Below are 14,274 nucleotides of genomic sequence, written 5' to 3'. Positions count from 1 at the left end.
TTTTTTTTTTTAATTCTGCGGAAGCAGCAATGGTCTGTGGCCAATTGATTTGGAAGCCCTGAGAATCTGCCTTCAAAGACCCTGGATTCAGGATGGTCTCCAGCATCATTTTCACCATTCCCAGCTGTGACATCTAAAGTTTCAAGGATAAATTCTCTCCTCCTCTGAGGATTACCACCCGTCTCTGCACAAACGTGGTCTCCTTTGAGCAGCATCCCCTTCCATGTTCATATCCCTGGCACCCCAGACACACCAGCTACATACATGCGTGTTCCGCTTACACCTTTCTCTTTTTTAATGAATGAAAGAATTGGGGACTGGGCTGGGTCTTCATTGCGAGGCACAGGCTTTCCCTAGTAGTGGTGCTCGGGCTTCTCACTGTGGGGGCTCCTTCTGTTGCAGAGCCCGGGCTCCAGAGCACAGGCTCAGCGGTTGTGGGCAGGCTGAGTTGCAGCACGGTATATGGGATCTTCCCTGACTGGGGATCGAACCCGTGTCCCCTGCACTGGCAGACCACTTCTTAACCACTGAACCACCAGGGAAGCCCCTGTCTCTGCTTTTTAGTATGCTCTCTAGGTTGGTCATAACTTTGCTTCCAAGGAGTAAGCATCTTTTAATTTCATGGCTGCAGTCACCATCTGCATTGATTTTGGAGCCCCCCAAAATAAAGTCAGCCACTGTTTCCACTGTTTCCCCATCTATTTCCCATGAAGTGATGGGACCGGATGCCATGATCTTAGTTTTCTGAATGTTGAGCTTTAAGCCAACGTTTTCACTCTCCTCTTTTCACTTTCATCAAGAGGCTTTTTAGTTCCTCTTCACTTTCTGCCATAAGAGTGGTGTCATCTGCATATCTGAGGTTATTGATATTTCTCTTGGCAGTCTTGATTCCAGCTTGTGTTTCTTCCAACCCACCGTTTCTCATGATGCACTCTGCATATAAGTCCAATAAGCAGGGTGACAATATACAGCCTTGACGTACTCCTTTTCCTATTTGGAACCAGTGTCTTGTTCCATGTCCAGTTCTAACTGTTGCTTCCTGACCTGCATACAGGTTTCTCAAGAGGCAGGTCAGGTGGTCTGGTATTCCCATTTCTTTCAGAAGTTTCCATAGTTTATTGTGATCCACACAGTCAAAGGTTTTGGCATAGTCAATGAAGCAGAAATACATGTTTTTCTGGAACTCTCTTGCTTTCTCGATGATTCAGCACATGTTGGCGATTTGAATCTGATTTCTCTGTCTTTTCTAAATCCAGCTTGAACATCTGGAAGTTCACGCTTCACGTATTGCTGAAGCCTGGCTTGGAGAATTTTGAGCATTACTTTACTAGTGTGTGAGATGAGTGCAATTGTGCGGTAGTTTGAGCATTCTTTGGCATTGCCTTTCTTTGGGATTGGAATGAAAACTGACCTTTTCCAGTCCTGTGGCCACTGCTGAGTTTTCCAAATTTGCTGGCATGTTGAGTGCAGCACTTTCATGGCATCATCTTTTAGGATTTGAAATAGCTCAACTGCAATTCCATCACCTCCACTAGCTTTGTTCATAGTGATGCTTCCTAAGGCCCATTTGACTTCATATTCTAGGATATCTGGCTCTAGGTGAGTGATCACACCACCGTGATCATCTGCATCGTGAAGATCTTTTTTGTACAGTCCTCTGTATGGTGATCTTCTAAAACTGTAAGCTCATATTTCTCTAGGTTCGGGTCCAGTGGAAAAGGAAGGGAATTTCTCTTTCAATAATCCCAAACAACAGTCTGTTCATCTCTTATATCTTAGTTACATGCCCTCGTGTGAGCTGTTCACTCTGGTCATGCACGTTCTCTGTTAAGATGGATCCTCTGGAGCCAGGGCAGAGCAACTCTACCTGAAGCCTGTGAACTGAACATTGGTCTGGGTGGATCCTCTAAGAAATTTTAGTTTTCTTGGCAAAAACAGTGGGTAAATTCCTTCATCCCTCTTGAATCTGAGATGATAAAATCCAACTTTTCATGACATTTTTCCATTTTATCTCTGGACCCAGTGATAATGAGACATATTTACTAAGTACATGTTATGTGCCTAGAACATTATTATCTTTAATTTTTTTAATTTCAGGAAATCCAGCAAGAAGCATTTTGAATTAGAAGCCATGCACACACACACATTTCAACATTTAAGAAAATAAAGGCTTAATTGGGAACCGTGTCTGTGATTTTTGATTCTCTGAATTGATCTTGTGGAGATCAGTTTGTAGGTAATATATAAAGTTCCCATCTTTGTGATACTTGATGAGAGATAATTTTGTTTTATAGTCCTGAGGGAAGTTACACTGATGATGCAAACCAAGAAGTTCGTGGACCACCCCAACAGCATGGCCACCACAGTGAGTTTGATGATGAGTTTGAAGATGATGATCCCTTGCCTGCTATTGGACACTGCAAAGCTATCTACCCTTTTGATGGTATGATTTTCTTAATGCATTGTATTTGATAAAATTGGTTCCTTAAAGCCTACATGTGTACTGAGTCCATGTCCTTATAGCTAAATACAATTGCTAGAAAATTATCCAGGCTTATTAGTGTGAATATTAACTACATTACAAATACAGAGATGTTCCTTCTATACGTGACATTGAAAGAAAATTGCCTATGTTACCAGTATCCTAATAAAGATTATTGTTTAATTATCAACTTTGGCTGATAACAGAATTTCCCAAAGAGACCTTACTAATGTACTCATCAGAGCTGAAGCTGCTTGAGCATAAAGCTCAACCCAGAAAGTGGAAGGCTGGTAGATACCACTTCATGCTCTTCCTTGTAAGTTGTTATCATTGAGTGGCTGGTATAAGGCAAATGGCATAGCTGACTGCCGCTACCATATCCTGAGTCTGTTGGGCATATTTTCAAATGTTGGAAGGAGAAAATGTAGCTTCTGACTGTGCCATCCTTCTCCTGTGGTAGTTGGAGAACAAACTGAGGGAAGGAAGGTGTGGTCCTGTCACACATTTTTAGTTACCCTTCTCTTTCTTGGACTTTGAAAAATTGTTTTCCTTCATTTCACCAAGGAGCAGAGTAACACCTTCACAAAGAAGTTGGTATAAAATGGTGTATGATTTAAGGTCCTTCCCTACCCATCTATGATTTTGGTTTTTAAATTGAGTAATTTTCAGTTATTCCTCACTCTGAGAAAACTGTGTTAAATAAGATCTTGTAATATAGACAGGAAGGGAAGAATTTAGCATATGTTAAATAAAGATTCATTTGTGAAAATTGTTACTGTTAAGCAGCTTGGGAATGGCTAAGGGATTGGGAAGAAAGAGAGGCCTGAGGCTGATGAGTTTTAAAGGAGGTTTGTGCTTTATGACTATGATCATTCTGCTTCTACAATCATATTCTTCCCTTATTTCTTCCAGCCCTTTCACTGTCTTGTTACTCTTTTCTTGATCTAAACTTCATGAATTTTCTAGATAGCACTGCCACTCAAATTTGAGGAAGGAGTTAGAGTAGTGAAATTAAGTTCGTGTACCCTGTCAAATCATACAGTATTGTTGTAGCTCAGAGACTTCATCTTTCACGGTTCTGCTGTTAATGCCAGCCTCACAGGGTTATTGTGCAGTTCAAATGAGATAAGTAGATGAAAGTGTAGGGCAGACTACAAAGCGTCATGAAGGTGTTGGTCATGAGAGTCAGTGTGCTCATAGTTCTATTGTATTGAAATCCAGCAGGGTTTCACATTGTTTTGTATTTGTATCTTTTATTCAAAATTGTTGTTATGCTTAAATTATGGTTGTGCTATGAAAACTCTCATTTAGGACATAATGAAGGCACTCTGGCAATGAAAGAAGGTGAAGTTCTGTACATTATTGAGGAGGACAAGGGTGACGGATGGACAAGAGCTCGGAGACAGAACGGTGAAGAAGGCTACGTTCCCACATCATACATAGATGTAACTCTAGAGAAAAACAGTAAAGGTGCAGTAACTTACATCTAAACTAATCGGCAACTTTGTAACACATATGACATAAGAATGATAACAAAATCAAAATGCAGTCAATGGGTGGGAATACATAAGAAAGCTTAAAGGGCATCCAAGATTTATTGTTCACTATGTGAGCTGAGCGTAGGCTCGATCTTAAGAGATGTGAGTATTACCACAAGAAGCTGTTCTTGTGACGCTTTACCATTTGAGTGATGTTGGTGTGAAGCTTAATTGATGATGCCTTTTGCTCTGTGTTCTGCTTAAGTCTGTGTGAAGGATTTGTGTTTTTCTGCCGTATAAATCATAGAATTTGATCTACTGGGCAGGAATCCATAGGTAGAAAGCTCCCTACCCCGTTACACTTTGCTTCAGGAAACACAGTGATGGTAGTAAACTCAAGTAAAACTGCACTGAAATGCTTGCTAATACCCAAAAGAGTGGTTTGGTATAGGAGTTTGAAATTGTAGCTACAGTTTCTAGGAAAAAGTAATAATAATTAGCTAATGGATAAAATACGAATGTAATCATTTTCGTTTTTGTCCCTGTTCTTAATTTTGGTTTCCCAAAGGAAGAAAACGGGCATGTAGCATATAATCTCTTTTGTAGTAGGCTAATCAAGAGATGCAAAATAAATGGGCCTGGTCTTGCTCTTAAGTGAATAAAATGGCTTTCTTTTGAGACCCAAGGATATTTTCAGGTTTTCTAGTAATTTTCAGTAATGTACAAGCTTTCTTCTGAATTAATGCTTGTATTTTTCATCTTGAAATGTCTTTTGAGAAATGTCACTTTAGTGATACTAGCATTTAGCAATTATACATAGGAAAGTGGATTCTAAATAAACTAAGAGGAAATCTTGCATGGTGGGGAAGTACTGGCAAATTTTGCCTGAAAGAAAAAATGACTTTTTTTCACTAACTGGGTTGGAGGAATATATCTGTACTATCATCGAGGGCATTTCCTCATTTTAACTGAATTTTCAGTTATTAGGATAGTTTTTTTTTCAACTAATTTTAATAAGCATTTGTGGGAAACACTGTACAGTCAAGATAGGCAGTGCTAGTTGTCTAGGGAAGTAAAGTGAGGAAGCAGTTAAGAGACTGGTCTTTAGTTTTGCTCATGTTCCAGCATTTTTTGGTGTTTTTAATAGCTGACTATAAAATGATTTTAGAGACATTTGGGATGGACGCTTTAAACTGGACATCCCTTTTGGTCTTACCAAAGGTCTTCAGTAATTGTTCTTTTCTTTTTCCTCCTGGACTGCAGGTTCCTGAAGAGGGTTTCTGAGGAAATGGGCAAGATGTTGAAGGAGGTTACATGCAGCTGCTTTTGGGGGGGAGGTGTTAGAGTTGTCAGGCTCAGAGAGAGTGAGAGAAGCAAGTTGCATGAGTGCATGCAGACATGATTATTTTTTACTAACTTCATTAGCATTTCCATGTGTTGTTTTAAAAAATCATTGTAATACCAACACTTAAACTTGTCATTTGTAGCTATTCATATAAAGGAAAAAAAGCCAACAATGGCTAACCTTTTTTTCCATCTGTTTTACTGATGTTCAAATTGGAAAGAATGCAGAGCTCTTATTAAATTTGACTGTCCTGACAGGACTGTCTGTCCCAGCTCTGTTTTAATTGGCTGTTAGACCCATTGTCTGTCAGAATCCTTGCCATTTGTCAGTGTCTGCCTGCGCCACCTCTGTGCTTGCTTAACATCCTGTTGCATGTCTAGAGTGATCGGGTTTAGATTTTTAGGCATGTCTTTATAATCCCTTGTTCTTGTGAAAGCCTTTGTTTTGTTTTACATTTGTGGTGCAAATCACTTTGTCAGACATCTCCACCACTAATGTTCCATCCTAGTATTTGTGTGTGCTGCTATAATGTCCCCACTACAGAACATTCCAGTTTTGGCATTATGAAGAAGTAGTTTGTGAACCTGAAGTATTTATGATCAGAAAAAGAAAACATCTCTGCTCTAGCCTACAGCCCAGTTGAAAGAACTCTTTGAAACATGATCGATCTTCAGCCCCTCAGCCTGGGAAGAACCTATAGTCAGCAATGAAATCCTGGCATAATAAACACAGAAGATACTCACCGCCTCAAGACAAAGGACTGTTGTCAGAAGTCAGCTGCTTCCATTCAAATGCTGCCTTAAACTAGAGTGCCTAAATCTGTTGATTGCCAACTCTACCACTACAGTGTCCCACAAAGGGCTTCATGTGTCAACTCAGTGTGACCTCCTTTAACTTGGCAGTGCTGCTGCCGCTGCCACACAACCTCCATGGGGGGCTTTTAGCGCTCTGCCACGTTTGATGGTGCATCTTCAAATTTACACATCAAGCTAAAGACATGTCCGAGTCCATTTTATTTAATCAGTGTTTTCAATGAGAAGTTTTATGGACCTCTCCCCTCATTGTCTTTAATTTGGGGTTACCGTGTTCTCATTTAATTAGTACAATGATAGTCTGTTTCCAAGTGATGATTTTATTTGAACTGGATAAAATATAGTGAAACTTTGTAATGATCTATGTGCACTTTTACTTGTAAAATGGGAGTTTCTGTATGTTTATACTTGTATATATAATTGTCATCAGTGCCCCTATTGCTCATGTTGTCCTGCCTTGCATTTGTGATTCTGTTAATGACTTGTATCTTTACTGATTTCTTAGTGGCATTTAATAGGGAGGTGGGTGGGGGTGGGGGGGATATTTGTAACATGGAAGATTGATTAATTTGGTTCTTTACTGTTTTGAGGGAAGAAAGAAAACGTGAAATGGTCTATGTATTGTTGGATTTCAAGCAATATTTTAGAAGCTGTGTGATTGCTTTAATAATTTTCCCCAGTGTTATTTGAATTGTACTACCAGTTATATTAATACTAAAGCTGAGTGGCAGTGGTGTGAAAGTGGATGCCATCGTAAGATCAAGTATGCTCCTGTTACACAGCTGACGTACAGTTTATTACCTTTAAGACTAGTAAACTATGAAGTTTTAGATTTTAAATCTTGTTACAGGGTTATTTATATAATGTGACATTATTCAGTACTGACAGACTACATAAAGTAGTTTTAAAATCCAGTGCTATTTTTATTTTCAAGGTTAGCGGTGAAGAGGAAATGTGATCTGGCTCTGTTTGTCTTCTGTACAAAGCCTGAAGTGCTTGTGTTTTTTTGGCTAATAGCCACAGAGGGCAAAGTTTAAGGCTTTCTTGTGAGGACTAACTGTTCTTTTCAAGCTACTGTTTGTTTTTCTTAAAGCAGGATTTGCTTCTGTAGGAGGCAGGTTCCTTCATGTGGAATAGTGCAACCTGTATATGGATTATTACAATAAGGAAGACATTTGTACTTGCACAGTTTAAATCATTCTTAAATTTGAACATGTGAATTGTCCAAAAGAAATCTTTAGTTTTTCAGTAATTTTTACTCTTTCTGTGCACATGTTGATTTCTTAATGTAAATGCTTTGTTTAAGATAGTGTTCTCTGTTGAGAATATTTTCATGGAATAAAATAATCTTTTCATGGTCCATTAAGGTGTATAGAATTATCTCTTATTATCGCTATGTGAATTAAAGAGATGTATTGGTTTTGTTATTGAATGTGCTACGCTCCAGGTAATACAACATAGATGGCTATACTCCATAAATGGAAGCATTTGTGTTGGGCAGCAAGTTTTGCAAAGCAGTTTTGAAAGTTATATTCTAGGTTTAGTTTCTCTCAAGCTTTCCTAAAGAAAAAAAAAAGTTAACTTTCTTTACAGTGAATAATAATTTGTATTTTTTAATCTTTGTTCTACAATAGTTGTGTTAGACTTTTTTACACCATCTTATACTCTGCATCCATAAGAACTGTCCGTATACTACATAGCTTGATCTAGTCTCAGGCTGGTCAGCATTTCCCTTGCTTCTGCTTTCCTAATCAGTCAGAGTGAGTGCCTGTGTCTTCATGGCATCTCAAAACATGGAAACAGAATGTTGGCCACAGTTAGTGTCATCATGAGATTTTAGAATGTCTTAATTTCAGAAGATTAACCTTTTTTAAAAGGGCAAATACAAAACTATGACTAGTAAGTTCTAGAAACTAAAAAGGAATGAAACTCAGAGTTGATCCTGAACAATGAGGGGTGGTAATTGTTGAGATGAAAATTTAGAGATCCATGCCAAGCTTCTAAGTAGGGACATACACAAAACAAAACATCAGGAAAACAACGCCTATCAGAATACTCAACAATGAAAAGGACTTCTACTATCTGAACCAAAATCAAGGAAGTCATATCCTACTTGGTAGGGAAAGATAACATCCTTATAGCAGTATTAAGGAAAGAGTAAAAGGAAAAGGGTCTCCAGACTTGTTGTAAAGGATAGATTTTCTTTGTGAAGAACATATTAGTGCAAGTGAAAAAAAAAAAAAACACCAAAAGCAATGAGCTCATATACCCGGGATCAAATATTGGGTTGTCTAAAAGGCTTGTTTGTTTTTTCCCATAAGATGGCTCTAGCAGTGCTTAGTTTAACAATTATGTTAGATTGTATTGTAACAACTGTCATATCAGCATGCATTATTTTTGTTTAGCCATTTTAATACTGAAGATGGAAGGAAAAAAGCAACAATTTAGGCATATTATGTTTGTTATTTTAAGAAAGGTGAAAACTCAAATACAAAAAAAAATGCAGTGTATAGAGAAGGTGCTGTAATTGATCAGATGTATCAGAAGTGGTTTGTGAAGTTTTGTGCTGGAGGTTTCTCTCTGGACAGTTCCACGGTCTGTTGGACTAGTTGAAGTTGATAGCAATCAAATCAAGAACATTACACCACACGGGAGATAGCCAACATACTCAAATCAAGTGTTGAAAATCATTTGCACCAGTGTGGTTATAGTCATCTCTTTGATGGTTGGGTTCCACATAAATTAAATGAAAAAAACCTTCCTGATCATGTTTCTGCATGTGATTCTCTACTTAAACATAATGAAAATGTTTTTAAAATAGTGATGGGCAATGAAAAGTGCATACTATACAATAATGTGGAACGGAAGAAATCACGGGACAAGCAAAATGAACCACCACCAACCACACCAAAGGGTGGTCTTCTCCCAAGAAAGTGATGTGTATATGGTGGAATTGGAAAGAAGTCCTCTATTATGAGCTCCTTCTGGAGGACCAGACAATTAATTCCAACAAGTCCTGTTGCCATTTAGACCAACTGTTTGTTCCCATTAGACCAACCAAAAGTGTCCAGAATTAGTCAAGAGAAAACAATCTTCCATCAGGAGAACATAAGACTGCATGTTTCTTTGATGACCAGGCAAAAACCGTTAACAACTTGGCTGGAAAGTTCTGATTGATCCACCTTATTTACCAGACATCGTGACTTCCAATGTCCCATTTATTTCCATCTTTACAAAGTTCTCTTAATGGGAAAAATGAAAAAATTCCTCAGAAGACTGTAAAGGGCACCTGGAACAGTTCTTCGCTCAAAAAGATAAAAGTTTTGGGAAAATGGAATTATGAAGTTGCCTGAAAAAATGGCAGAAGGTAGTGGAACAAAATAGTGAATACGTTGTTCAATAAAGTTCTTGGTGAAAATGAAAAATGTGTTTTTTTTTACTTAAAAAGCAAAGGAACTTTTTGGCTAATCCAATATATTCCTGGCTATAATCACTGTCTGTAATCTAAGAAACTATAGATAATGTAAGAGATGCCAAAATGTGGGGTGGGGGATTAGAAAATATAAATTGAAACATTTTTTTATTGATTTAAATGTGTTAATTTCTCCTGTACACCAAAGTGATTCAGTTATACAGACACATATATACATTTGTATGTTATATACACACAACACACACAAATTCTTTTAAAAATTCTTTTCCATTATGATGTATCACATGATATTGAATGTAGTAGGACCTTGTTTGTCCATTCTACATTTACGAGTTTGCATCTGCTAATCCCAAACTCCCACGCCATCCCTCCCACCTCCCATAGCAACCACATGTCTGTTCTCTATGTCTCTTAAGTCTATTTCTATTATGTAGATAAGTTCATTTGTGTCATATTTTAGATTTAACATAAAAGTGATATCACATGGTATTTGTCTTTCTCTTTCTGACTTGATAATGATGACAATCTCCGGGTCCATCTGTGTTCCTGCAGATGGCATCGTTTCATTCTTTTTTACGGCTGAGTATTATTCTATTTCTGTATATGTGCTATATCTTTATTCCTCTGTTGATGAATATTTAGGTTGCTTCCATGTCTTGCCTATTGTGAATAGTGCTGCTGTGGGCATTGGGGTGGATATATCTTTTTGAATAATAGTTTTGTGTGGGTATGTGCCTGGGAGTGGGATTGCTAGATCAAATGACAACTCTAGTTTTTTGAGGAACTACCATACTGTTCTCCATAGTGGCTGCACCAGTTTATGTTCCCACCAACAATGTAGGAGGGTTCCCTTTTCTCTGTACCCCTCTGGCATTTGTTATTTGTAGATTTTTTTTTTTTTAATTATGACCATTCTGACAGGTGTGAGGTGGAACTTCATTGTAGTTTTGATTTGCATTTAATAATTAGTTATGTTGAGCATTTTTTCATGTGCCGGTTGCCCATCTGAATGTCTTTGGAGAAGTGTCTGGGTCTTCTGCCCAAAATTTGTAGAATAAATTCTGTGAACTTTGACAACTCTTAAAAGTACTGGATAATTTTTGTCAGCATTTAAGAGAAAATATAATGGGCACCTGACCTGGTTCCTAAGAATAAGTCACATTTCAGTAGCCTCATTTCTTCCTTTAGATATAAATAGGAAATTCTACAGACATTAATTGCCCTGATTTCAGCACAATTTCAGTAATTAACAAGATTTCTTACTCATTTGTATAAGATTGTAATGGCATTATTGTAGAGAATGGGAGCTTGCAATGAGCTGATTTGCTAAACCCAAAATGTCAACCCTGAGGAGATAAGACCCATCATGAAATAAACATAAATCTGTCAACTCAAGAAATAGAAAATTACCATTTCCATCTTCAAAGATAACTACTATCCTGAATTTTATGTTTCTTGTTTTTTTCTTCATTTTACCACATGGGTTTTTTTGGTTGGTTTTTTCCTAAACCTGATGAGCTTTCCATGTTTTTGAGCTCTGTAAAGATGGTGTCACAGCCAGTGCACACTGAGATAGCTGCAGTTAATGCTGTGGAAGTGTTTCCTTACTGGTTGGCAGAAAATAATCCTGAAAAGTAGTAAAACTTGTCAATCCTGTAAGTTTCACTACATGTGGTTTATTTCAGAAACCACGTTAAACTCCGTGATGCATTTCTGGCTTGAGTACTGGAGACAGAGTTGAAGGTCTTACTATAGATATATGTTATTTCAGGTGTTGGAGAATCTTGGTTTTATAAGCCCCTTGAGTGGGAGGGGACCTTGGACAGCTAAGCTGAGGAGACCTCCCCTGTTCATCCTTCAAAGAATTGCCTCTTCCTGCTCAAGGGGAGGAGACATATGGAAGGAAGATGTGGTAGCACCTGGGGAGACTGGAAGGGCGTGTGGTAGACACTGGTGTTTGGGGGCATAGCCTCTTGTGGGGCAGAAATGGCCATTTCACCACTCAGTGGATGTGCATTTGAGCAAACTCGGGGAGTTAGTGGAGGACAGAAGAGCCTGGAAGGCTGCAGTCCCTGGGGGTCACAAAGAGTCAGACACCACTTAATGATTAAACAACAGTAGTGGCCCTTTAGGTTTTTTTTTTTTTTTTTTTTTAGCATTTTGTTTTATTTGGCATCTTATGCTGTGGTGGAGGGTAGCCTGCCTTGGTCATTAAAGAGGCGTGAGGAGAGGGAATCTACCAGCCTGTTTCATAACCCAGAAGAATATGGTAAGTGACAGCACAACTGCTCCCTTGGCTCATCTCAGACAAACATAAAGTACAAGTTCCCAGTTCTGGCAGCCAGGATCATCAGTCCCCACCCAGCTTGCTCCCTCTCCCTCATCTTTTGTGCTGTCTTTCTTCTAACTGGGTGCTCCTGCCACTGGCTCTTGGCATACAGCCTGCATCCAAATGGTACTGTTCTAACCAGTGAGGTGAGATGGGGATCAGCTGTGTGTCTACTGTCTCTGGGTGCCAGATAGCACATAAGTAAATTAATAACTAGCAACTGGAAGGGGAAGTCATTGGAAGAGTTTTCAGCCCTGTGTTAAATCATGGAGGCATTATTTAGGTGGTGGTAGTCAAGTCAACAAAGTTATACCAACCCAACCTTAATTATTTTATGGAAATTATTATTGATTGATTTGTACCACTTTCATTGCTTGATAAACATGTATATTTAAATAGTAAAGGGGATTATTTTAGTTGACTTGCACATTGATTTGTACATTAATTCATTAGTTCATACATGATTTATATATTAACATCCCACTTGTTAAGTATTTTCAATATTGCATAGTATCTTCTATTTATTTACTTATTTGGCTTTGCTGGGTCCTTATTGCTATGTGGGCATTTTTCTAGTTGCAGAGTGGGGTCTGCTCTTCACTGAAGTGCACGGGCTTCTCATTGTGGTGGTTTCTCTTGTTGTGGAGCAGAGGCTCCAGGGCACATGGGCTTTAGTAATTGTGGCACCTGGGCTCTAGAGTGCAGGCTCAGTAGTTGTGGCCTATGGACTTAGTTGCTCCGTGGTATGTGGGATCTTTCCAGACCAGGGATCGAACCCACGTCTCCTGCATTGGCAGGTGAATTCTTTACCACTGAGTCACCAGGGAAGCCCCTGCATGGTATCTTCTGAGAGTTGCTTTTTCCACTTAATAGATTTATCCATATTTATGCATAGTTCGTTTTACTGTGTATAGTATTCCATTATATAAATATACAGAATTTATCTGTTCTCCTGTTGATGGATATTTGGTCTATTTACTGAATTTTGCTAGAATAAACAGTGCTCGTATGTACATCTATGTGCATGTTTACTAATGTAAGTTTCTAAGATCTATGGCTAGGAATGGAATTGCTAAGTTATGGGTTATATTTATCTTTAATTTAAAAAGGTAACGCCACGTTTTCCCCTTGAGGTGCTTGTAACATTTTTACAGACTTACAAGTTAATGTATAAGGGTTATTTATTCTCCATATCCTCACCAACAATTTAGGAGTAAGACTTCAATTTTTCTTTTTTTCAGTTCAGTGGATGTAAAATAGCATTTTATTATAGTCTTGCTTTTTCTTGATTATTGATAATGTTGACCATCATATCATATTTATCATTGTGTTTCCTCTTCTGTGGAAAGCCTCTTTATATCTTTTGCCCATTTTTTCCTTAGGTTGGTTTCTGTATTTATTCATGGGTATTCTGACCAGGGTTGCAATCATCTCAAGGCTTTGACTCAGAGACTGGACTGGAGAATCCACTTCCGAAGAATCCACTTCCGAGATCATTCACATGATCCTTGCCATGTGGACCTCTTCATATGTTCATCACTATGTGTGGCATCTTGCTTTCTTTAGTGAGTGATCCAAAGGAGAAAAATTCAAGATAGAATCAGCAATCTTTTATAGCTAATCTCAGATGTGAATACCATTTCTTGGTGATGCAAACCAACCCTGGTATAAGTGGGAGGGGACAACACAAGGGTGTGAACACCAGGCGGCAGGGAAGGTCTGGGGTCATCCTGGAGGTTACCTGCCATACTAGGTTATTTTTACGTGCTGCTGATACCTTTCAGTTTTTTCAGTCTATCTAGGATTATCTTTTGAGGAATAGAAGTTCATTTTAATGTAGATCGATGCATCTTTCACATTTAATGCTTTCCTATCTAGTTTTAAGAAATTCTTCCTTGATTCAAAGTAAAAAAGATACTCTCCAGTGTTTTCTTCTAAAAGTGTTATGGTTTTGTGTTTCACATGTGGGATCTTAATTATTCTAGATTTTACTTCAGCATATGAGACAAGGAACCACCTCCTCTACCTTTCATTTGCTTCACCAATTGTTCAAGAATTATTTAAAGAATCATCCTTTCCCCTACTGATTGGCAATGTTATGCTCCTGTCATATATTAAATTTTTAATGACAGTTTTTTGATTACTGTAATTTAACTCATTATTGACTGGGGGATTTTTGCAGAAATGAATGCCTATGGCTGGCGATTTTTATTTTGGCCCAGTCAGTAATTAATTATGTTATTTCACTAACACTTTGCAGGTTATTACATGCAGTAGTTATATCTATAAAGTCTAGTTTTCGTGAAATGTTTGCAATCCACTCTAATGCAGAAGCAAAGGAGCATTCTCCAGCACCGTGAGTTGCATTTTCACTTTCTGTATCAGAATTAGTCAC

General features: G+C 38.2%; 1 protein-coding gene across 1 annotated transcript in view; it reads left to right on the top strand.

Moving 5' to 3' along the window:
- FNBP1L (formin binding protein 1 like) overlaps window positions 1–7,477 on the top strand; it is a 115,231-nt gene extending 107,754 nt beyond the window's left edge. Inside the window, exon 16 of the mRNA XM_043460610.1 lies at window positions 3,794–7,477. Within this exon, the coding sequence (XP_043316545.1) occupies window positions 3,794–3,972 (179 nt within the window). The 3' untranslated portion in view covers window positions 3,973–7,477. The remainder of the gene's footprint in view (window positions 1–3,793) is intronic.
- Window positions 7,478–14,274: the final 6,797 nt, after the last annotated feature.

The sequence above is a fragment of the Cervus canadensis genome, chromosome 2 (assembly GCF_019320065.1).
Source record: "Cervus canadensis isolate Bull #8, Minnesota chromosome 2, ASM1932006v1, whole genome shotgun sequence".
Lineage (NCBI taxonomy): Eukaryota > Metazoa > Chordata > Mammalia > Artiodactyla > Cervidae > Cervus > Cervus canadensis.
This window is presented reverse-complemented; position numbering and strand designations above follow the sequence as displayed.